This window comes from Ixodes scapularis, unplaced genomic scaffold (genome assembly GCF_016920785.2).
Source record: "Ixodes scapularis isolate PalLabHiFi unplaced genomic scaffold, ASM1692078v2 PGA_scaffold9__187_contigs__length_104089568, whole genome shotgun sequence".
NCBI classification, from domain to species: Eukaryota; Metazoa; Arthropoda; class Arachnida; order Ixodida; family Ixodidae; genus Ixodes; species Ixodes scapularis.
This window is the reverse complement of record NW_024609884.1, coordinates 21,538,468-21,562,890: the sequence shown is the minus strand read 5'-3', so window position 1 is coordinate 21,562,890 and position 24,423 is coordinate 21,538,468. Positions and strand designations below refer to the sequence as shown.

At 47.9% G+C, this 24,423-nt stretch overlaps 1 protein-coding gene, 1 long non-coding RNA gene and 1 other non-coding gene across 4 annotated transcripts in view; 1 reads left to right on the top strand and 2 right to left on the bottom strand.

The window, feature by feature from the left end:
- Positions 1-9,577, bottom strand: part of LOC8053273 (breast cancer anti-estrogen resistance protein 1) — a 52,434-nt gene extending 42,857 nt beyond the window's left edge. The window contains exon 1 of one of the 2 annotated variants that reach the window (XM_040207735.2): positions 9,335-9,577. In XM_040207735.2, coding sequence (XP_040063669.1) covers positions 9,335-9,415 — 81 coding nt within the window. In that variant the 5' untranslated portion in view covers positions 9,416-9,577. The remainder of the gene's footprint in view (positions 1-9,334) is intronic. The other variant, XM_040207734.3, reaches the window with a different exon arrangement.
- On the top strand, positions 532-2,577 carry LOC115310660. Its single transcript, XR_003916888.4, has 3 exons — positions 532-701; positions 1,310-1,432; positions 2,332-2,577. It is a non-coding gene; the product is annotated as an uncharacterized LOC115310660 (long non-coding RNA).
- An 8,981-nt stretch (positions 9,578-18,558) lies between the features above and the next one.
- Positions 18,559-18,631, bottom strand: Trnam-cau. The gene has a single exon. It is a non-coding gene; the product is annotated as a tRNA-Met (tRNA).
- Between the last annotated feature and the right edge of the window lie 5,792 nt (positions 18,632-24,423).

Below are 24,423 nucleotides of genomic sequence, written 5' to 3'. Positions count from 1 at the left end.
GTGGAAAGCGTGCCATAATAATTATGATAGCCATTCAGCAGCGAACAGGAACACAGGAAAATTCGCGTCATCGTTGTCTCTTGGCAAGGAGAAAGAGAAAAGCTAAGTTGCTTTAGGAATAAAAAGTATACAAAAAAAAATGCACTTAAAGATCAAGACATCCACTGCGAACGGCGCTAGTCCAGTGTTCACAACAGCGCGAAACAAAGAACTATTCACAAGTCTCCCGCCGTGCGTCTGTGTCACTGTTTTTAGAATCGCGTTTTACTCCGTGACACATGGCAAAGCCACGTTTGGAGTGTCTCGATTGGAAACCAGATATCTTCCTTCCACAAAGCATCGCCGTTGTGTAGGACGTCGTTTGGCGCTGGGACAAATCGGAAACACCCCAAGATTCAGAAGGTATGCAGCCTCAAAAGGCGTATGGCCTCCACACCCACGTTCAACAGCCATTTATACCCCGACTTTGCCTAATGAAATCCCCTTCGGACGTTTGTGGCTGTCAGTCAGAAACAATTTTACGCCATTACTTGGGCAAAACCAAGCTGTCGAGTGCTTATCTTTGCAGACGAGCGGCAACAAGAAATGACCGGCCCTCGCTTTGGTGGCACTGGCGGCGTGCACGGTCCATAGAGATGCCTTCGAAGGGATTTCGAGCATAGGAGGCAACATCGTTTAATCACTATTGGCGAGCTGCCCAGGTAAATATCAAGAGTCGCGGTGCTCCCATTCCCCGATCCAAAGCAACGGGAAGTACGCATCCGCCGTTCTTGTCGTGATGCGATAATTCAATGCTGCGTAAGACATAGGCGCCGACTACGGAGGAAAAAGGGGGGGGGGGGGGGGGGGGGGGGGGTACTTGTTTTAAAATTAAAAAGAAAAACTCAATTCCAGGCGAAAAAAAATAGCAATAAAAAAGGAAACAAGCCTGCAGACGGCAGGAAATACTCCATGCAGGTCATAACAATTGGGACGGCAATTGTTAATGCGCTTAATTCGCCCTGGCCCTACAAAATGAACAGAGAAAGGCGAAAAAGGATCTCGGGCATCTTACAGTTCGAGGTGTCGGAAGCAGATAGAAAGCAGAAGCAAGACGAAGTGACTGATGAAAAAAGAAAAGGGGTCCGGCTCACTCGCACTGGTGACAGCGGGGAAATGCCTTTTTTGACGCTCAAAGGCGTTTTAAAAAATGACCCCCCCCCCCCCCCCCCCCCCCCCCGGGGCGGCATGTAAAAAAAAAATTGTAAAGAGAAAGGCCAAACATACAAGACAATAATATCTACGTGTTGCTGTTCTATGGCGGCAACAGGCGGCAAAATTCGAAGGCGCCACCAGACATGACGAAGAAAGCGAAGCCTCAGCGACCGACGACCGTGGACTCAAGAGTCGCCTGGCCGCCGGGTTACCTACCAAGTACCAGCCTGGCTCCGCGGTAACTTTCTACTTGGGTGTTGTTTCAACTTTACGAAGGAGTGATAAGAAGGGCAAGCAATTTTTTTTTTTTTTACAGCGGAGCTGTTAAGGGCTCGGTTCCCCAGGATCGTGTCCGTGTATGTCGACACAAACCTACCTGGACAGCTACCGCCATCTATAAGCGACGGCGGCAAGCACACAACCAGTATGGTTTCCGCCGTCGCTCGTAGATGGCGGCAACCTTTCCAGCTTTAATAGAAGAATGGATAGTTGGGCGCGTTAGTGGGAATTCATCGTAGGAAACAGCGCGGAAAACAGACGACGACGAAGAAGAAGCACACAGTGTGTCGAGTACAGCTCCGCTGGTCTTCCTTTTTCACGAGAGTGGAAAGGCTGAACGATTTTTGTTAGGGGAGAGCTAGATCAGCATCAAACAAGCATCGTATTATTTTTGCTCCGGTTTAACAATCCTTCTTTCTGTCTGTTTCTGTCTTCAATACAATCCCACCGTTCGAGTTTAGAGTTGTTTGTATAAACGCCTACTTATGACGCCACCGTCTCGAAGCTCCCTATGCAAGTTCCCAAGTCTCAACAAGGAACAAGATATCGCGTTGTCGAGGCCGGACTGCAGGGCTGCTGCTGCGTGCACGTACCACGAGCCTTTTTCTACGACGGGAGGCTTTTAGCCTCCGGAGAATTCGACCTTCTCGGCCGGCCACTCGGAGAACGAGTTAAAAACATCGACAAAGGTTAAAGAAAAACGCGTCATCCCACGCAGAAATGGCGGCGCATAAACACGAAAGGACCAAGTACTAGCCTACCCGCGTGCGGGGGGTATACAAGGTACCGAGTCTGCCAGCGCGGCGTGTTTCCTTTTTGTCGAAGCGTGCGTTGTTTTTGTTTTTCCTCTCTGCGCAGGGGCTACCCACGCAGCTTAACCCTTTCGACGATTTGTTTGGCTGCACTCTAGAAGAGCCCTTCGGCAAGCGCCGGGCGTCGGCCGCCGGGGAGCACGCCGCTCGCCTGCGAGAGAAACCACCCCCCGAGGCACAAAACTGGAATTTACTCGTAACAGCCGCGAGTGCGTGGCGCCTCTAGCTTGCCTCCGAGGCCCCGAAGAATAATTGATGTCACGTATCAACGTAACGTTGCTGCTATCTTGCCTGTGCGCGAGTTTCTTTTTTTTTTTTTTTTGTCGAGGGTATAGTATGTATATATATAGTAGTCAAAAATTGGTATGTGTCCGCAGTTTTGGCGTCCCCTTGCATTAATTTTCGAGACGATGGCATCATGATTATTTACGGAGCGCTAAAGACCACCGGAGGACTGACCTTGGGGTTGCGCTCGTATGATTCAAGAGAAACGCTTTGATTCCGGTAGAATTACTCAGAAAAAATAAATAAATAAATAAATAAAAATAAAACGAGAAAGCTATCCTACCATGTATGGTCACTGACCGATTCGGTGTGCGAGTTTCAACGTATTTTCTCAACTGTATTATTTAAAAAATAAAAATAAATTTTATATATATACCGATCCACCGCGTAAATGCTCTTTGGTGCACTGAAGCAGAAAGGAGGCACTAGCCTCTAAGGAGCTTACGTGCAGAGGGAACGACGACAAAACTGTTTCGTTGCTCATCGGAATTCGAATACGTATGTTTCTTTTTTTTGTATGTAGATGTGCAAATCTTCCAGGAGATAAGGATAACGTACAGCAGAAACAGTGTACCAATCGGCATGTAACCCTTTTGCATACACTTTTTCCCAGGTGTTTCGCAAGTGTCTCGCATACTGTGTTCACGCTCTGGATGTCCGAAAAGAAAGTTTACAATCTAAGGCTCCTAAGATTGAGGGGAAAACAAAATCTGCGACTGGGCTGGCAAGCTGGCATTGTATTTTATTATTTTTTTATCATGGCAATTGACATCCCTTAGTATGATATTTAGCGATGCAGCGGATGTTCCATTGTCCGATGTTTAAAGACAGGGCACAAAGGGCGGAGAAAACGGAACGAGCTCTTCATGTAGCCAGACCGGGGTCATATATCTGTTTGTGCTATACACAGCTTGTAAGGCACGTACAGCACGCCCGGCCCTTCGCGCTATGGGCCAATCTTCGTTACACCCAGGAAGCATCCGGCACGGGCGCCAATCTATGATGTGCCTTGTCGCGTGCGATCAAATAACCATGTAATCGCCTGTTCTGCATTGTCAGCGTGTACATAAAAAATGTGTAATATCACATGCCAGCAGTTTGCAGAAAAAAAGTGAGGAAAACGGACTGAGTTTACTTGAAGCGAAGACAATTTTTTACAGAACACAAACACCAATTGGCGATAAATAGTCACTTTTATTAATTAACGCTAATATATTTAGGATGCACTTGTAAAACTATATGTTGTTGTACTTTAAATCGTCCAGTTCACGAGCAACGCAATATTGGAACTTTTTGACAACGGCATCGGCTTGCCTGTGGAGACGATCGAGCGCGGGGGCGAGCTGAACTTTGTACCGCAGCGGTCAGATGCACCCGAGAAGTTCAACAGCGTGGTAAGTCGAGACGGACAGAACGAAAACTGGAGCCAAAGCGAGAACCTGAGACGGTGGCCCTTTTGTTTGAACGAGTGTGTGCAGTTAAAAATAAAAGTGTTGGGTTTTGTTCAAGACTGGATCGGATATCTCTGGTGCCAAGAAGCAAGAATTCCCACATGCACAGAAGGCAGCGAAAGCAGTCACTTAATGTCTCTGTAGATTTTTAGTTTCTCCACTTTGTCGCACCGATCTTAATACAAAGATTGTACAGGTATATAACCCCGGTCTGGCTACATGAAGAGCTCGTTCTGTTTTCACCGCCCTTTGTGCCCTGGCTTTAAACATCGGATAATGGAACATTCGCTGCACCGCTAAATATCAGACTAAGGAATGTCAGTTGCCATCATTAAAAATTAATAAAATACAATGTAGCCAAGCACGAGTGTTCTCAATCGAAATGAATTTACCCGCTGCATTTGAACACACAAATAAGCAGTATATTCTTTGCAGCGAAGCCGACCTGCGGAAACTGCGTTTGGCCGTTCAGAGAACGTGGGAGTGATTTCGATCACTTCTCGAGAAGATACAACAAGAAAAGGGGGAAATCGCATCAAGCCAATTGAAAGTTCATATGATCGGCAGCAATATCTAAAAAAATTGAACAAAATAATAAATGGCCTTTTTGGATAAAGTGGGTTGAAAATATCAATTAATTTCATTTTCGACGATGTTTCAAATTTTATATAAAAAATTAAGTTAAAATAAAATAAACTAAACTTATGCCCGTCGATATTCCATGTATAGGGCTACACCCGCATAGTATTTGGTGAGCGAAAAATATAATAACTCATGAGTTACAATGCTCTGAAGTTGTCACGGCAATGTCACGTGGGAGCGATTTCGATCACTTCTAGAGAAGATACAACAAAAAAAGGGGGAAATCGCATCAAACCAATTGAAATTTCCTATGATCGGCAGCAATAATAAAAAATATGAACGAAATAAAAAATGGCCTTTTTTGATAAAGTGAGTTCAAAATATCGGTTAATTTCATTTTCGACGATATTTCAAATTTTATATAAAAAATTCAGTGAAAATAAAATAAACAAAACTTATGCCCGTCGATAGCCCATGTATAGGGCTACGCCGGCATAGTATTTAATAAGTGACAAATATAATAACTCATGAGTTACAAGGCTCTGAAGATGTCACCGGATTGTCAAAGAGACGATGTTTGGCATTTTTTACCTCAATAAACGAAACTACAAAAGTATTTTCCTTTGAACTAAAAAATAGTCCAAAAAACATACAAAAGCACAAAAAATTACTGTGAGTTTTTTTATGCTTCCCGTATTCATACCAGCGTACAGAACTGGGTAGAAAAATCACGGAGTAAAAAACAGATTTTCACCTTGCTCCACTCAATAATTTTTTGTGAAGCGAAATATTTTTTTTTTATTTTGAAAAGCGGTTTTGTTCTTTCCAGGAATGGGGCAATTACATATATTTAAAAAAAAAATCGAAAGACCCACCCCGACAAGCGTGTTCGATTTCAAATGAAACCACCCAGCAATAGGTCTATTGATGTGATCCGCCATTCTCGGCTATCTTTATGTGGTAGAAAATGTCCACGTTTAATCTTTTATGTGACGCAGAATCAGTTGCTATACAAAATCTTAGCGCGATCATTGAATAGAAAAATTAAATACATGTTCGACGGTATCACGAGGTTTCTAACTGTGGCTCGTGCTTGCACACCTGGCGACCCGTAGCTCTGTATAGCAAGCAGTCCGTCGCCAATTTACGCTGTTTCATTTTGCAGTGTAAACTTTCTTTTCGGGCGAAAAACAAAAACAAAAGCAAAAAACACGCGGTACTCGATTTGGGCGCAGACCGCTGCCTCGTCAAAGTCAAAATAAACTGTGGGGTTAAAACGACGCGCATCTGGCACCCCTCAGCGGAGGACTGAAGAATGATTTTGACCACCCGAGGACCTTTTGACGTGCAACCTTAAATCTCGGTATACATGGCGCCTTCTCCGCAGTATAGCCTCAGTCAGATTGCGCGCACCTCGGCCGGGATTCGAACCCGCCACCTGGGGATCCTTGCGGAGGGCGGATCACTGGCTCCTGGAGATCTTGACACATCGGTGGCAGGCGGTGTGGGCGCGAATCGTGCAGCTCGAGCAGCACGACGCTTGCCCACGGAGGCGGGTCACACGAGACACGGAGTTTCCGTTCTTGCTGCTGCTGCGCCTGGCCGCGTGGGGTTCTTCTTCCTTCGCCGCGCTAATGCTCTCATCAGATGGGAACAAGAGAGCGTCCCGCGGAGCCGTGATATCGACGTGACGGGGTTACGCGCGCAGCCCGGTCAACGTCTCTCTGCCACTTATATGAAACGGCCGGGCGTGCTTCTCCTGCGGGGCCAGAGCGCGCACAGCACGATGCCGAGCGATAGCGCTGGCCAAAGTGTGCCGGCAGACAAAGCGCGGGCTCCAGCCTATCCGCCGCTTAATCTTGTTCCGTTTTACCGATTTGGTGGCGAGCAAGTTTCGTTTCTTGTTTCTTTCCGCGGGGATAAACCGCCGGCGAGCAGGGCTGCAGGAAACGAGGCTTTTAAAGGACGATTATAACGAACACTGCGTAAATGGGTGAATGTGGACAAGGATGAAGCGGCAGATGAGCGCGTTGTCGAAGTCTCCTTGTAACAGCGGCACTCCGTCTACGTTTGTTCTGCGCAACGCGGAGTTGTTTTTGCTGCTGCGTACATTCGGCCCAGTTCGCGCTTATCCTTACTATTAGGTCGCCGTCTGCATGCGATGCGTTTGTCGCCTCAAATCGCGTGTTCGAAGATACCCCCTTTAAAGGTTTTATTACACTATGTATTTATTTCTAGTGCAAGCTGAAATTGTAGAGTAGACGTGGCTACACGGCCAAGTTTCAACGTCCAAAGGTGCGAGATTAGATACAGATGCACGCCAGCATCCTTTAGAAGAGGCAACGCGTCACTGCGCGTCGTGGGGACGTTTCGACCTGACTCAAAGAGAATTTTGTCACAAAGCCTTCGCCTCCTTGCGACCTTTTATGCGGAGCTGAGAATCCATCCTAATAAAAACAAATAATCACAATAATTCTTTTGTTTTTTACACTATATGTAGTTGACAAGTTGTTAGCTTTTCTTAAATTTTTTTTATTCTCACAAGCAGAAGACCATCACACAAAGCCACCGGCGCAGCGTCTCTTAGCAGCCCTGCGCCTGCCCTCTGGGAACTTTTCCGGAGTCCGAACTCCGATGTCCGCCCGTCTTCCTCTCACTCCACTCTTTCTGCGTCTCTCCTTTCGCGAGCAGGTAGGTGCAGAGTGATCCGTCGACAGCATATACATACAGTATATGCGTGCAAGCCAAAGCACTCCATGTTTACAAAAAAAGGCCGCGTTTGCCCCGCACCAGGCCATGGGCGTTGCGCGTGAGCAGAAAAGAGCGCGTGAAGTAAGCTGTCTGCGCATGCGCCATGGCGACAGCAGCGCCACCGCAGCCGCGTGACGTCATAACAGCGTGTGGATCTACCATTCAAACTTACTTTTTGTAACAACGAAAACAAATGTAGGGTATAAAGCAACACAACGGACCTTCTCTTCATCGAATATGTTCGAAAAACAAAAAAACAGCCACACCGGCGGCAAGCATGGCCGGCTACTCCGTTTTCGATGAAGATGTAAATAAAAGCAGTTATGAAGCTCACATAAACCCACACGCTCAGATACCATTTGGCCCATATAGTTCTTGCGCCCTACCTCTGACACGTTCAAAAAAAAAAAAGTCGAGCACAATAGTAAGGGTAGACCTATATCCTGAATTCCAGCAGCGGGCCTTCGAGGTGGTATGAGCGAGGGTTATCTCAAAGTGGTAGTCGTCTGAAAGAGCTTGACGTGATACGAGCCAATTCTCATTGGTCAAGCCACCAAATGCATTTCTGGGGTCTCGATATAGGGTTGTGAAATTAATCGCTTGTGACCACCCGAATAGTGTATTCATGCATTATTCGTCGACGTACTCATCAACCGATTAATGGGGCTGTTACGGGAATCATCTTCGCCCCTGTTAAACCCGACATCAAAGTTTTAATAACGGGCGAGACTTATGCTCCTTCGGGACGCCGTGTTCCTCGCTTCAGCGTATACCTATAAGCAGATGCATGCTGTGTTTCTCAGCACTATACCGCGCCGTGTGAAAGGGTGTTCTCAAGCTCGCCAGGACTCATTGTTCCCGAACAGAGAAACTCGCTGCATCTGGCCTATGATCTGTTAAACGCAAATACATTGCTTTGTTTACGCAGTTGGTAGAATAAAACACGAGCGAATTTCCAACAGTAATTAACTTATGCCTGAATGTATACTGTTCATTTACACAAACCCGAGCAAATCCGTAAAGTGTATTACACTGATTGTTGCTCGGGATTATAGTAAATAACAGTTCCTGCAGTAAATGGCAGTTGTTACAGTAAATAGGAAATCACACGCCAGGTCAAAATGAGTTCTAAAGAATTCATTTTGACCTGGAGAGGACGCAAGTGGAGGGGAAGAAAGCACCAATCATGGCTAGCAGAGAGCTTTGTAGATGAGCTTGAGGCAATTTTATGTCGGATTTATATAGACCATACGAATCCCAGCAATCTTATTTACCAAATATACATCGTTATATTCATAAGTTTGTAATGTAACATATATTACCCGTCCTAATGGGCCGATGAACCGATTAAGTAATCGTCGAAAAATCACCAATTAATCATTTATAAGCTTCTTAGTTGGAGCACATCGCTAATTAAAAACAGTAACGATAAAGCTGACACAACATCCACTTGTGGTTGCGTTTTTGTCCTTGTTTTTTTTTTTTTTTTTTTTTTTTTTTTTTGCATTTTATACGAAGACAGGGAAGCATCTCAAATCGGGCATTCTTCGAATGGTCAGCAACCATCGCCAAGTGCAGTGTGTGCACCGCGCTCCCCGAAAGCAACCACGGCGCGAAATGACGACGCGCGAACGATACTCGTATATATTTGGTCTCCGTAATCCCTTTCACGAACGACGGACTCGCTCGCGATACTCCGAGCGCGGGGGCGATAAAGAACACTCAGCGAGATTTGTTGCCGCGGTGCCGACATTTTCGGTGGGTGGACATTTATTTAAACGAGCTTTTGTCACGATAACGATATCGCCCTGCGTCCAGCACTTTTATAGCCGATCAAAAACTCCCACCACCAAGTGCTATACGTCGTGTCCGCGTTTGCCTCTGAGGCAAACGCAGGCACGTATACCGCGGCATGGGTGGAGGTTCGCACGCCGCTCGGGAAGGTTCCAGCGGGGGTCTGGATGACGGCCGAGTGCTTACCAGAGGCTGGTTGGCCGCGGCGCGCCGACACTTGAGCCGGTGGGCCAGCAGCGCGGACTGCGAGACGTCCGTGAGGTTCATGGGAACACGCGGTTTCGGCCCCGACGCGTGCGACGGCGCCGTGCGTTCAAGGTGTGCGGGGCAAGGACGCCCGCCCGGGGGGTGCTTATCGACGACGCAGGCGCACAAGGGACGGACCCAAGACACGACGGCAGCTGGATCTGTTGGACGTTGTACGAGATAAAAAAACGACCTACCTTTACACGCGCGCTTTGCATAGGGGCAAGTAATGATGCCGACGACGGCTCTTTTTTTTTTTTTTTTTTTTTCAGCTACGTGTTGGACAGAAGCGTGTAACACGGTGTTGCTCCAGGACCCGAGGTTTCGGAAAACTGAAGATTGCACCGGTGTCGTCGGAGTACCCTATACTCGACATGCGTTCGCATTTCCAGCCCGCCGCTCGCCCTTTCGCGGACGAGCGAAGAATTAGAGGAGCGGAACGGTGGCGGAGACGGTGACAGGGGCTATCGGCCTTGGTGCTGCTGTTACCGCATGGCTCTTGCCGGCGTGATATATCCATTCATGCAGTTATAAAGAAAAAAAAAAAAGAAAAGAAAAAGCGAGTGCGTTCAAATAGGAATTGTTGAGTTCCGCTTCGCAAATTCATTCAAATGAATTTGTCTTGCCTAATTACAAACATTTTTCTATACGACGAAATGCTAGAAGAGGGGGAGGTGTTTCAATGCTTGTGGAATCATCTTTAAATTGTTGCATTAATCCAGATTTTAGAGAACTGAATGACTCTTTTGAATTATGGTCAGCAGTCTCTGATAACTCTGTTTTCATTCAGTGTGCTATATTGACCTCCCTCTGGAAATGTTAACATCCTACTTTCTGTACTTGATAAACTATTCAGTTATGTTAGTGACAATAAGTATGCCATTTTCTTGGGAGCTGATTTTAATATTGACCCTTAAAAACATCAACTATGCACGATGAACTATTTTCTGTAGTCGAATCAAATGGTTTTGAATGTGTTACTACGGATGCAACGAGAATAACAGAAATTGACTGTACCTTACTTGATTACTTTATTATAAACTGCAACAAGGAAGATATTTATGCATCAGGTTTAATTATCTGCAGCATTAGTGATCATTTACCCATCTTTCTTCTTGTTAACACGCACTTCGCAGCTCGCAAACACAAATAAGAAGGATTTAGAATTCGTATGGCTTGGGACCCTGTTTATGCCAATGATTCACCTGATGAAGCATTTGAAACATTTTCGGAAACTTTCCGAGACATTTATAACAATTGCTTTCCTTATAAGTACATAAAGCCTAGCAAGAGAGCAAAGAAACCACGAGTTTATATCATAAATTTATAAATTCTAAAGACAATCGTGATTTAGTAAAGTTTAAGACATATAGAAACAAACTGAATACGTTGATGAAAAAAGCGAATAATAATATTGCAATATATTTGGTAACATTAAAAAAATGAGCCACTTGTTTTCTCTCTCGGCATTTCGGGCGCCTGGAGGAGAGGTGAAGCGGCGTCGACTTCACGACCGCGATGGTCATTCCGGTATGACCAGTGACGTCATGGACTTCGCGCGCAGCCATTTCAAATAAATCTCTCCCCATCAATATTGCTGTAGAAAAAAAAAATGTCGCTGGGATTTTATTTTTTGACACGAGTGTCTCAACCAAACTGATAAAAAAAAAAAAAAAACATTTTTGTTTTTTTAGGGGCCGTTTTAGTCCGGACGTAGCCGATGCTACGAGCTAATGGGACCAATCAATCATCGTCAAAAGCGCAAGTCGCTGGGCCTTTTCTGTTTATGATAGGTTCAGCGATGATAGAACACGAACAGAAACACGGGGAACACCATGGTGGTGCCCTTTTGACGCTCTCCGATTGGTTCCATCATCTCGTAGCGTCGGCTGCGTCTGTGTGAAACGAACTGAACAAACAAGAAAAAATTGAAGTGTAACTTATCTTAGGTCTTTGGAAGAAGGTGTAACGATTAACGTAACTATATGCCACCCGTTACTTGAAATAAGTAACGTAAGCACGTTAATCGTTAGTTCTTTTTTTTTTTTTTTCAAAAGGTAACGAGTACGTTACTACGTTATCGAAAAAAGAGAAACGCACTACCGGTAACGCCGTTACTTGTAACGCGTTAGCGCCAACACTGCAACAGGGCTAACGAGTCGAGAGAGCGCTTTTTTTTAATGATATTTTGCGAGGTCCAACTCCGACCTTTACGATTCATTCGATTATATGAGCTCGAGTGATTTCGCTCATCTGGTCTTTTCTGTGCCGGATTCTGGCGCAGCAGATCAGATCAAGGAAAGGGTATCCACATCTGGGCCTCGTCAGGCAGAGTGTATCGACTTTGTGCCCTTTCTCCCGCGGCCTTTGTGTCCCAATCAAAGAAACAAAACCAACATACCGGGAAGGTATAAGACTCGATTAAAAACAAAACAGCGCCAAGACGAGGACAAAGTAAAAAAGGTAACCGACAGGACACGGCGCTGACTCTTAACTGAAGACTTATTTAGGTTACAACATGCCACACCAAATAAAGCTAGGAAAAACACATAAAAAATTGCGTATCACGTGTTCTATATAACGCCGTCCGGTTTGCCCTCCTCTCTCCACTGCCGCTCTTTGTCGGAAAGCACGAGCGACGGGGCGCTAACACAGGTCCCAGTCCTGCGACGTCACGAGCTTTTTTTAATTTCACGCCTGACTCTGTCTTTATTTTTAATAAAAACACTTGGCATTTGTCGAAGACTGGGATGCAACCGCAATCTCTGCAGTGCACCCCGAGATGACCCAACACAAAGTAAAAAAAAAAAAAAAAAACACCTTGTCCCTCTTGTTCCCCCTTCTCCAGGGATTATTTTCATCATTATTGTCCAGCTCGCTTTCCCCTTTGCATTTAATTGCATTATAATTAAAAAAAAACACGTTATATCACTGTTCTTTGATCCGATCGTTGACGCATCTTCCTGTTTGACCGACCACACGACGGCAGCAAGATAATGGGATGGAATACACCACCCCCTGCACGCAAGCCACGAATTGATTTTGGTGTTTTTTTAGTGCACCCGATCTTATTTTTAACATCCGAATTAACTCTTCTAGAGAGCCCGGCAAGCTTATTCGGTGCTGAGAACACCACCTCAGCTCCCACGCGACATCCCACTTTCTTTTGGTCATGTGAGATACCGTGCAGGTACGGTAGAACAGGGACATTTTTGTTCACTTGTCTATAGCCTCCAAAGTGGAGTCACTACGCCTTTTCTATTAGTAAGGTCTCAGCCACTGTAGTTAGTAGGTACGACGGATAGCCAGCAGTTCGGAGTCTAGAAGATTGTTTGTAAAACTTATATCAACCTGGTGTGAGCGAGACTTGTCCAGTGCATTCTGGAAACACAGGTTAACTATCCCTCATTACTAGTTTAGAGTGCGCCGGTGAAAACTGCAAAAGTGGTTTGTTGCTTCTTGGTTCATGTACCCAACACGCGTGAGTATCGAGGAAGTGAAGACGGAGGTCTAAAAACCTAATGGATCTATTTTACGGGCAGCTCGTGCGTCAAAATGAGTGGTTCGAAGCTGTCACTAAAAGTAGTCAAAACGTACAAAACCTCGGCTCCGAAGTTTTCCTCGTGACTATAAAATAATACAAGATAAACATCCACAAACCGAAAAAAAAAAAAAATCTTGCAACCTTAGAAGTTTCTAGTTTTTTAGCCATAGAGTCCTGTCTAAAAAACTAGAAAGTTCTAGTTTTTTTAGCATTCTCCACGCTCTCCAACTAGTCCTCCACGTGCTGGCGGAAGGTGGAATGAGGCAGGTACACCGCAGTGCTTAATTATGATTGCAAATACTTGACAATGCAATTAAATTACAATAATTCAATTGATAGAGCGCGAAAACGTTTTGTTTCTGGTGTTTTCTGAGTCATTCAAATAATTTTGAGCGAGGAAAAAAAAACCGCTCGTGAATACAATTTTTTTTTTATAAATATTAAGCTTTCTCATGAGCCTAAACGACACAAAACAACGTTTACATTTTTTTTTTTTAACATTCTGGAGGCACTTTAATCGCCCGAAATGTGCATTTTCATTTTACTTTTTTTTTTTTTTTTTTTTCCTAATATGAGGCCGACGACCACTTATTAGGGATTAGTAGGACGGCGTTGGTGTTTGTCTTGCGAATAATCATCTAGAACGTTGGAGAAGCACGGTTTTCGCCGTTGAGGAGGCCTTCTTTTTGAAGGTTCCGTTCCTTGCGATTTCATGAAATTTCAAACTTCCAATTCAACTCTCCACTTCGTCGTCCTGTTTTCGTATACGCTGTGTCCCCCTGGCGGAGAACTTCGGCGAGACTCAAATCAGTCCATTGGTTTGTGCGCTGCATGAATAGTGCTTACCAAATCTCGCTTGTATAACTAAATAGAGAGAGAAAAGGGGGAGAGAAAGACAGAGACGAAGGAGAGGAGGGCGCGTCGTAAGAAATGGCCGTAAAACGCGAAGTCTTCGGGAGCATTCTCATCTTTCAGCGGCTTTCATGGGAGCCCACCTGCAACATAAAAACGCTCCAACGACTCGTTCAGGAACGGAAGAACACAATAAAGGGAAAACTGAATTGAACGACATTTTCCGTCTCGTTTTATTGCCTCCGCGCCGGTACATCCAGGGCAGTTGTCTAAGTAACGGAAACAATGGTCCAAAAATACGCGCACTCGCAGAGCCAAAAGATCTTTTAAAGCCTCGAAGAAGGGGCCGACACGCACGGCGCAGCAGCAGTGATGGAGCGTTCCTTTCAATTTCCCGAACAAAATCCGCCGAAACAAATTTAATACGAACAAAACACAAAGGCGGCTACATTCCCCTTCCTCCCTCCCGCCTCCTCAAACGCAGCCCCTCTCCACCCCCTGGCACCCGATTCTCGTCGAAGAACATGGAGCCCCAAAACGTCAAAACCAAATTCGCCAGCAGCATAATGATGGATCGCCGTCGGTGGCATCGCTCCGAGAATGTTCGACTTGCCCTCGCGTGCTGCTGCGGCGACGACGTTCGGTTGTTGCTGTATGCTGCGATTGCTCGCCAAGAGCCTCACACGCTCGAGGTGGCGCGCGTACTCCTCTCGCGCTCTCGCTGCGTGCCCGTTGCCGTCTTTCCAGCACCTTGTGGGGAGGCCGGTCCGAGCGCCCACCGACCGACCGCCCCCCCGCCGCGTTGGTGGCGTCGTGCCACGGCTCACGGGCGTGCTGTCACGAGTACGACTCGCGAATCTGGGTTACACCGCCCCGACCGAACGGACACGCCAACGAGGCGAGCCACTTCTTTACCGAGTCGACTTCGTGCTCGACGACGTCTCCCCAAGTAACGTTAGTCTCCCCTTCAAAACATCCACGCGCGCGGAGAGATTCACGTCTTAAATTCGCGAGGCGCGCTCCAAGAGAGCGACTCTCGATCTCGACATGCCTTCTTCTCGAGCCCCTGAGTGAAAGTCGTCTTCGGCGGAACAAGGCCGAGGAGCGGGCGTACGGCGAAGAAGGCTCTTCGGAATGAGCGCGCCTCCTCCCGCTCGATGGCAGGACGCCAGCAGCGAGATGGCGGACCGGAAATGCCTCCCGCCTTATTTATCTTTCTGGTGGCCCGTTGCCCTTTTGCACTTTTACTGGCAGTTTCGCTTGCGCGCGCCGCGGCAGCCAATTCGGATGGAAAACGCCCGCTGGCAGGGAAGAGCCGGTCGATCGGAGCTCAACTGTTAGAAGAGCTCGCTCCTCAGCCCGCTCCTCCGAGATCGCCGCGCGCGTTATTTATGCCTTCCGTCCCGGGTACACTTCGGCCCCGCTTCGGCACCGCGCGCCGTAGTCGTAACGTTGTTTTCCGCTGTTCGCAGCGATCGCTTCTCTCCCTGCAGTCGCAGACGACGCAACCTTGGGCAGACGCGCCGTAAGCTTGCGTAAGCCTGGAGGACGACGGGTGTGTGCGCTGCGACAACTTCCCCCGCCAGGTCCAGTCGTCCCAACGTAATAATGTCTTCCGACGTCGCGGAAAACAGAGGCACCTGCAGCGCATATTTGCGTTTTCTAACCGAGCGGAAAGTTCTGCCGTTAAGATTTCAGACGGGATTGAATTCGTTGGAACAGCCTTGAAAAGCACGCTAGGATGATCCTCGCTCTGGCTGGCCCACGGGCCACGCCTCATCACGCGCTCACGTTTTCATTTTTACGACAGTACAACAGTGTCTGCTCTCGCAGAGCAGCACAAGTTGAAAGCATTCGTCGGCCATCGATTGCACGCAGTGTAAGAGCCAACCCAACAACCAATCCAGCACCAGATGGCTGCAGCAGAGGGCTACGGTGGCTGGCTTGTAGCGTCCTCTGCTGTCTAACGTAAGGTGAAATTGAGTCTAGCACCTTGGCTGGGTGCGGATACCCAGAGGAGTCGCAATGCCACCGCACCGAAAGGGCAATGGCGCCGGGACGTCGCGAGGGCCGAGGCCAGCGAGGCTGAACAACAATCCAGCACTTCGCGTGCCTGTACACTGTCGCGCGCACAGCGGGGCGCCACCCTAACGATGCGGTCGCCAAAGCGGGGGCTGTCGCCGCCAATCCGCAGAGGGCGGCGGACACGGCTCCCGTAAACTTACCGACGAGGCATTAGGGAGTTTTCGTAGACCGCGCTGCCCCCTCCGCTAAGCGTTCCGCAACGAAGAAGTCGCTACTGCGCCTGCGCGCCGATAGCCTTGACTGTGGAGTTCCCGCTATCGTAGCGGGTTGCGGAGGGCCTTGCGGGACGGCGAAAACGATCTACGAAAACTCCCTATTCTCGGAATCTACGTGAAGGTGCGATGATGAGCCTCTAAACCTGAACACGCTCGTCCCTTTGCCGCTAACGGCACCGCCCTAACTACCGCAGCAACAGCACCGGCTTTGTACACGGTGTCCCACTGGTAACCGGCGAAGTTAACACCGTTTCTCGGGATCGGTTAACGAGGTCAGACCGCTGACCATTACGCGCGTCTTAAGCCCTTTTTTTTTTTTTTTGGCCGCGAGACCACCGAGAAGTCGACGATGCCTTCCACCACAGTATGTAGTCACGGTGGGGTTACGACTTCTGAGAAGGAGGAAAATGAAGAAGATGACACAGAACGACCAACGTGGAACGTATATGCGGTTCGAGGCAAATATAACATGAACATCGACCGTTTTCTGTGCATTGCTCGGTCTGCCGTAACGTCTTCCTGGCTGACAGATTATCTGGACGTCTTGGCATGGCAATGCTGTAAACGTGTGTCTTCTTGTAGCCACATTGGACTGCTTAGGCGACTTTCCGGCGCGAAGCGATTCAAGTATTGCTGACCTCCGGTCGTATTCCCGGCTCGTTTTTGAGGAAGTTGCGAATTGTTTATCATGCGATGCTCCGCTGTCGAATCACGTGACCGCTGAAGCTCAATACGGCCGGTTAGCTTCGCTGTATTGTTGAGAGACGAAATCTGGAAAAAGTCCGGATTTTCCTCGAGTAATAGCCGCACTATTTATGAACAAGGCCCTTCCGTCTACTTTCCCTCAGAACACAAATACAGCCAATCATCGCGTTGCGCATAAATAATACAGCGAATAACTAGGTCGAGAACACGATTCTCTATACAAATGCATTCTTCGCAGATGGTATCTTCGCGCTAAGACGTTATCTCTGTCCTTTAAACCGCTGGAATCATGCTGTCCATCGCGGTGATTGGCAATCCGCGCGTTCCGCGGAATTCCCCAGGTTTTCTTTATAAACAGTGAAGCTAATACTCGAGTAAATACGGTAAATAAATATTAAAAAAAAAAAAAAAAAAAAAAAAAAAAAAAACGTTTTCGATCGTTTTGCTTTGCCTTGGCGTGGAGCATGCATTTCCGAGATATAATGGAAACAGCCAGACAGTGAGCACGGCGGCATTTTGGTATGTAAAGCCAAAATGTAATCTCTTGTTCCCAAGTACGTTTTAAAATCAAGATTCAGAAAACCGGTATATCGTGCAATAAGTCTTCACGAACAACAATGGAAGAAAAGTGGTTTGGTCATTTTTGAAAGGGAGAGAGAAAGAAAAGTAAAACTACGAGGAACTGACTATTTAACGATTGTTTATTATCGCCTTTAATAATCTGACCGCGATTTCGTTCGGATATGCCCACGAATGTGATGTGACTATATTGTTGTTGAAGAAAAAAAAAATAGATTTTTTATAAAAAAAGAAAGAAAAAAACATGCTTGACATATTAGCGCATGCTCAACACTACCGCATGCCTTAGCATTCGTTGTTCCGACGGTGGAGGACGTCTGGTAAAGCCGACGGTCGGAGCATCACGTGACTGTTTTTCGAGGTACATGATATCCCCGTCGCTATTTCCCGCGTTTCAAAAAAAACAAATAACGATTCCGAGCAAAATGAACTCCAGCGAGCGTCCGGCAATCAGAGATGCGACGAGGGGATTAGAACGACGCTGCTGAATGCACTCGCACGTTTTGGTTATTAATTTACCTCGTAGGTGGCGCTATCACCCTAGGGTCGTTTTGTTTTGTTCCGTAAGTCGGCTCACGCACCGTGTTTGCATCACCCCGAGCAGTTCGCACGCATACTCGAATCATCCCGACGCCACGTGCCTCGATTGTAAACAGGGGAACGGATAAGAAACGCCAAGCATCTCGTCTTCGCTCCGAACGGGGAGCCGAGCTTGCTCGTAAGATAAATAAGAATAATGATAATAAAAGAAAAAAAGGGGCAAGAAACCAGGAAGGGGCAAAAGTATTTCCCAAGTTACGTATACCATAACTGTTTGGTGGAGAGCGAATCTCCCCTGCACATAAGGTCCATACCCGGCACTCCAGACTCCGCTGCGTTCCCTGGTTTTGTGCATCTGATAGTTGGAAACTATTCAGGCAAAACAGAAAACACCGAAAATAGGTCTCTGAGAGGCCCAAAAGTATTTCCTGATATGCGTAACAGGCCCATCAGATTTTACTCAAAGGTTTCGCAGGCAGCTCACGCTTTACTAGGAGGTCTGTGGGGCCCTGTGATCTTTCCGGCACCAGAGACGTCGCACCACCGTCCCAAAACGCACGGGCAGGGCGCCGCTCTACCGTGGTCCATGCGGGCACACAAAAGGCCACCGAATACCGCTAAAAAATAAAAAAGAATAGACCGCCTGCCCCGGGTGAGGATCGAACTCACGACCTTCAGATTATGAGACTGACGCGCTGCCTACTGCGCTACCGAGGCGGTATATCCTGTCAGTCGAAGGTATTCCCTTCCTGGGATGAACCATGACCCACATAAATCGCCAAAGGACACGCAAGCACATTTTTGTGCGTGTGATATCGAAGTTCACAGGGGCGGAGCGGTTTCGATCCTCCCAAGAATTCGCATTTATAGAAACAACGTTTCCACGGCCATTGGGTGCCTTTAAGGGAGCCACATTTCTCGCATGAAACATTTTAGAGATAAGTAGCTTATACAAGATAAAGGGAGCTCAGTGTTTTGAAGGGTTCGAACCTGATAGCGTAGTTGGGTGTGACGGTTTGGAGAGGCTAAATAATTAAGAGGACTCTACAACATATCAGGGCTAAGAAACTACGTTCAATAATTTTTTTTTCTTCTTGTGTGTTGTATGTTTACAGCAGATGCGTACGAAGCGTGCGCCGAAAGCAGCCTCGCGAGGGCCGCAGCGGCACAGCAGCGACGTAACGTCCCGGGAGCGCGTTTGTCACGCAAATGTAATAAATGAGTGTTTAAATATAATAATGATGTCATTTTTATGTGCAAGTTGCAACCCTTTCGCGCGAACCATTTTTTTCTTCTTAAAGAACCCATGAAAAGAAAAGAAAAAATATAGTCTGGGGGGAACACGCCTAACAAAAAATAAATTTTACGCGAAATTTTTTTTTCTTTTTTCTTTTTTTCTTTTTAGAGCAATATTGACGTCGCGAGACGCGATTAAGTCTTTAGTCACCTCCTTTATATTTGTTTTCTCTCGGCATTTCGGGCGCCTGGAGGAGAGGTGGATCGACTTCGCCTTCACGACCGAGGTGGTCATTCCGGAATGACCCGTGACGTCATGGACTTCGCGCGCAGAATTTCGAATAAATATCTCGCCGTCAATATTGCTCTAAATTTTTTTTTTGCATAAAATATATTTTTTGACACGCGTGTTCCAACCAGACCGCTTAAAAAAAATTTTTTTTTTTTTTTTAGGGGCTCTTTAATATCTACATGTTTAGACAAGAAGGTATAGTGCGTCGAAACATCGGATCACAGTTGCACACAAGGGATCCAATAGCGATATATGTCACAAGGTTTGGCAAAACTTGAAGGTCTAAATCTGGTGTTCTCATGTTCGCCGCTCATAATTCTATATTGACAAGTCTGTTTCCGAATCACAACCAATTTCATTACATAGTGGTCAAGAAAAATCTGCTTATTTTTTGGGGGAATCAATTTCTGATAAATACCATCCCTCATTTGCTTAACAAATGAGGGAGCCCTAATATGCACAAAGAAAGGGATCAGGGGGCCACAATACACACAATAATGAAGAAACGGAGCACAAGAATGTTGACGAATCTTCTCATGTCGTCGAATGATGGTTTCGCGTGACTCCTGATCCGCAGATGTTCCCTCCAAACACTCCCTGAAACTGGGGTCTATAACACATGAGCGAATGACGTTTTAGCGAACAGTGGTCATTTGAGCGAATCGACGTATGAGCGAATTACCCCCCCCCCCCCCCCCCCCCCCACCCCGGCCCGCCCCCGCTCTGCGTTCACATAATCTGCAAAAACCCATAAAAAAAAAAAAAAAAAAAAAAAATAACCCATCTGGCGCACTTGTAAACGCCGCTTCGCGGAGGCCGACCGTTCGCTAAAGTGTCTTTCGTTGAAAACTCGGCATTCTCTTACAACGTCGTTCGACCAGCTGAGTGCCACCCCCTGAACTGTTACCATGTGGAACACTTCGCCGTGACCGTTCAACAGATTCGACGAAGCTATCGGCATGCACTTCGATCAGGTACCCTCCACGCGCTAACCTTCGAATACGTTCTTTATCCCCGCCTTAAGCGTCATGAGATAACGATTAACTGCTCTCAGGCCCCGACTCGAGGAGAGTTGAGTTTCCCCAAATTGCCCGAGTTAGAAGGCCGTGGAAGTAAGCAGTTTTTCCAACCCCCCCTTGCCCTCTCCGATTCAGGGGAATTAATCGGGCGCCCATTCAACGTGGAGGCAGGCATCGCGCAATGAACGGCGGCAACTCAGCGACAAAAAAGGAGTTCAACGCCCCGCAGAAAGGACGGGACGGGGAATCCGGGACGTTCGTAACCACTTCCTTCCGCGGAGACAATCCGCGCAGCGACGTCGAGCGCGCAAGAGTCGAGCGTTTGCGCCGAAAGGACGACGGCGGAAAGGTAGAACTGGGGAGAAAGAACGCGTCCGGTCAAACGCTTTCGGGCGCTGTCACGGAGGGTCAATCGAAAAGACGGGCGAAGGGTAAACTCGGCCCGGGTGCTGCTCCTCCTCTTCCTCGGGTCCCGATATAGCGCCGACGCCCAGGGCTTGTGCGGCGGGTCTCGGCGGGGGCCCTCGTAGTACCCGCTCGAAGCTCTTCTATTCTCGTGCGGCACGCCCGCCGCCTCGGTTGTTGTCAACGTGCTCCGCTGCTGACATCGGGCACCAACTCTTCCGGAGCCCGCCGGAGCAAGGGCGAGTGCGGGAGCCCCTCCGTTCAAGGTCAATGGCCCGCTCCTCGCGGGGTGCTGCGCCGCCACCACCGCCAATTCACCCAGACGGTGACGTACAGCAGGGCCGCGAGGCCCGCGACGAATGCCAGTTGGCTGTGGGGGCCGAACTCCCGGGCCTCCTGTCGACGACCGGAGTTGGCTGGCGGCGAGCCGTTGCGGCCGCCCCGTACGACACACAGCGCGGGTGTTTCTCACCGAGGGGACGGAGAACACCGGCAATTAACGGCAATCTTGCGCTTCTGACGCACTGGCCGCTCAAATAATGCCACCGAGGAAGCTCCTTTCCCTCCCCTCCTTGCAACCCGCTCCCCTAGGCCCCCATTCCTTCTCAGCGACGACTATTTCGACGTCCACTCTCAAAATAATTTTAGGTGTTATTTCGACGTCCGTGACGGCCATTTTCTGAAGAAGTAATGACTATTTCGACGTGAGAACGTCCACTGTCAAAATGTTCTACACCTTATTTTGACGTCCAGGCACGTAGCCAGGATTTTGTTTCGGGGGGGGAGGGGGGGGGGGGGGGGGGGCGCCCATGACAAAATGCTGTATGAGGGGGAGGGGGGAGAGGAGCTCCCAGCAAAATGGAAGATTTCGGGGGGAGGGGGGGGCCGGGCCCCATGGACCTCCCCCTGGCTATGTGCCTGTTGACGTCTATGACGTCACTTTCGTAAAACGTCAAAATAGTGGCTCTATTAGTTAGATGTCCCCCCTCCCTCCCCTCCCCTCCCCCCCCCTCAATGCAACCGTCGCAGTGGTAGTGGTGGTAGCGTCGCAACTAGGGAAAGGTCGAGAACGAAGTGGAAGCGACTCGTACAACTTCCAACTTTAGCTGAGCGAACGGTGGAGAGGAGGTCGCCTCCTGTCCAGCGTTCGCTCTGCTAAAGTGTAAAAAGGTGGGAGGAGCTTCCACTTCGTTCTTGACCCCGACTATGCGCCGAGAAACTGAGAGAAAAAGAGAGAGAAATACTTTATTTTAAAACAACTCTTAGTCCGAGTCGTCGCTACCTAAGGAGCCCGACTGGGCCCCTGACTGTGGTGCTGGGTCCGGTTGATGTGCTTGATGTGGGCTACCAGCAATGGCCACAGGGTCGGGCGGAGTTCCTGGGTGGAACGGTCCAGCTCTCCCAGGAATAAGAAATGGAAGGTGGGATGTGAGATCGGGTAAGAATGTGGGGGGAAGAGAGGACTCTAGGACATTCCCTGTAAGTGTGAAAGGCGCTGGGGTAACCGCCGCATACCTGACCATAGCCTCCTCTATACGGCCTGACACGCCGGTTTGCCCGACCTGTTTTCAATGTGGTGCTGTATGGCGTCGTTGGGTAGCGTAAGTGTCTGTGCCTGACGGATTAGGGCTGCGTCCTCTCTAGTGTGTGTGTTGGATGGTGAAGGAACTTTGGCTTCTTTGAGCCGGGCGCGGCGTTGTTTCCGGTGTTCGGCTCTGGCCTCTTTGGGACAGTAAATCTCTGGCCACCTAGTGGGGTTCCTCGGTGTCAAATGGTCGCGAGCTAGGACATGAGCTCGTTCATTGCCCTCTATTCCCTGGTGACCCGGGATCCACTCGAGGAGGACCTGAAGCGTGGGATGTTTGTGCATGTATTTAGTGAGTGTTGTGGGAGTGTGATCTGGGAGCATATTTTGTGGGAAAGCTCGTAGCGCTCCCTGACAATATGTGCATATTGTGATGGTGTCAGTGTTGTGCCTATGTAGGCAAACGGCTTCTGTAATGGCCTGAATCTCGGCGGCGATAGGAGAAGGTACTGCTGCGTGACTGCGGATAGTCTCGTTCCTCGGTCCCACAGCAGCTGTGGTGCATGGTCTTTTCTGGAGTATGTGCGGCGTCCACATAGGAGGTGTCGTCGTCAGGCGTGGCTAGGTGGCACATGGCGTCCACATAGTAGAAGTCGTTGTCAGGCGTGGCTAGATGGCACATGTCGTCACTTATGGCGGCACAGCTGCATGTTCCTTTTCTCGTCGTGACCACGCAGGTGAATATGGAGCCTTGACTCTTTTTTTCAGTGGTATACGACTGGATTTCCTCGCGCAGGACAACCGTCCAGTTCTCCGCAAAATCGAAGCGGAGAACAATGCTAGATTACCGCAGACAATTATATTCATCTCTTATCACCTTCCCCTGGAGGCGCCTGGTGGGTTGTCCACTTCCTTACACACTCTTGAAGGCGCCCCAGAAACGTATTCGGGTTCACTTCCTTATTTTATTTTTTATTATTTCACAATACTGCAGGCCCCGTTGGGGCCCAGGCAGGAGTGTGTGTGTGTGTGTGTGGGGGGGGGGGGGGGGGGGGGGGAAGGGAGGGGAAAGTAAGGGGAAGGGATGGCCGAGACGCAAACACACGCGTTCTTCAACACAACGCTGATACTAAATAGCATATATCATCGCAATCTCGAAAAAATACATCAGGGGTAGGGCTATCAACAGTGTCTTTTTCTAAGCAATTCCATTCTATTATGGTCCTTGGGAAAAACGAATTTTTAAAAATATTGTTTGCGCTTTGGTATGGCTCTAAAAGACTTCCATGATTAAAGCGTGTATTTCGGTGTGTGACGTGCTTTATGTAAGGTGATGAATCTAAATCAAAGTAATTTTCTTCATTAGGTACAAAAACCTTCAATCTGAAATTTTTCCGGCGCGATCTCAAAGACTCCATTTCAAGTGATTTCAACATTTCTGATGGGCTGTCTAAGCGGCGGTGCCTATTGCATATGAATCGCGCAGCTATAGCCTTTGAACTTTCTCTAATTCGTCTATGGCTTTTTGTGTACACGGGTCCCAGACTACGCACGCGTATTTTAAAACTGGCCTAACTAAAGTCTTTTAGGCACTGAGCTTGACACTGGAGGGTGCCAGTGGAAGTTTGCGCCTTAGGGACCACAACGCTCGTCTCGCAGCAGCACAAACATAGGCAACATGTGCATTCCAGTTCAAACTGCTCGTAATTGTTACCCCAAGGTACTTAATTTCAGACGCTTCTTTAACTTGAGTGCCATTAATTGTATAGGGAAAGTTCAGTACAGTTTTTTTATTTGTAACCCTTAGTAATGTACATTTATCCAAGTTCAATAACATTTGATTTGCCACTGTTCACACCATGCATAGACATTCTGAAGATTATTTTCGAGAGCTAGCTGATCATTACGGGTTTCTACTTCTTTGTATATTATGCAGTCGTCTGCAAACAACCGAACCCCAACCCTGTCATCTACGCTGTCAACTATGTCGTTTATGTAGATAAGAAACAATAACGGTCCCAGAACCGATCCC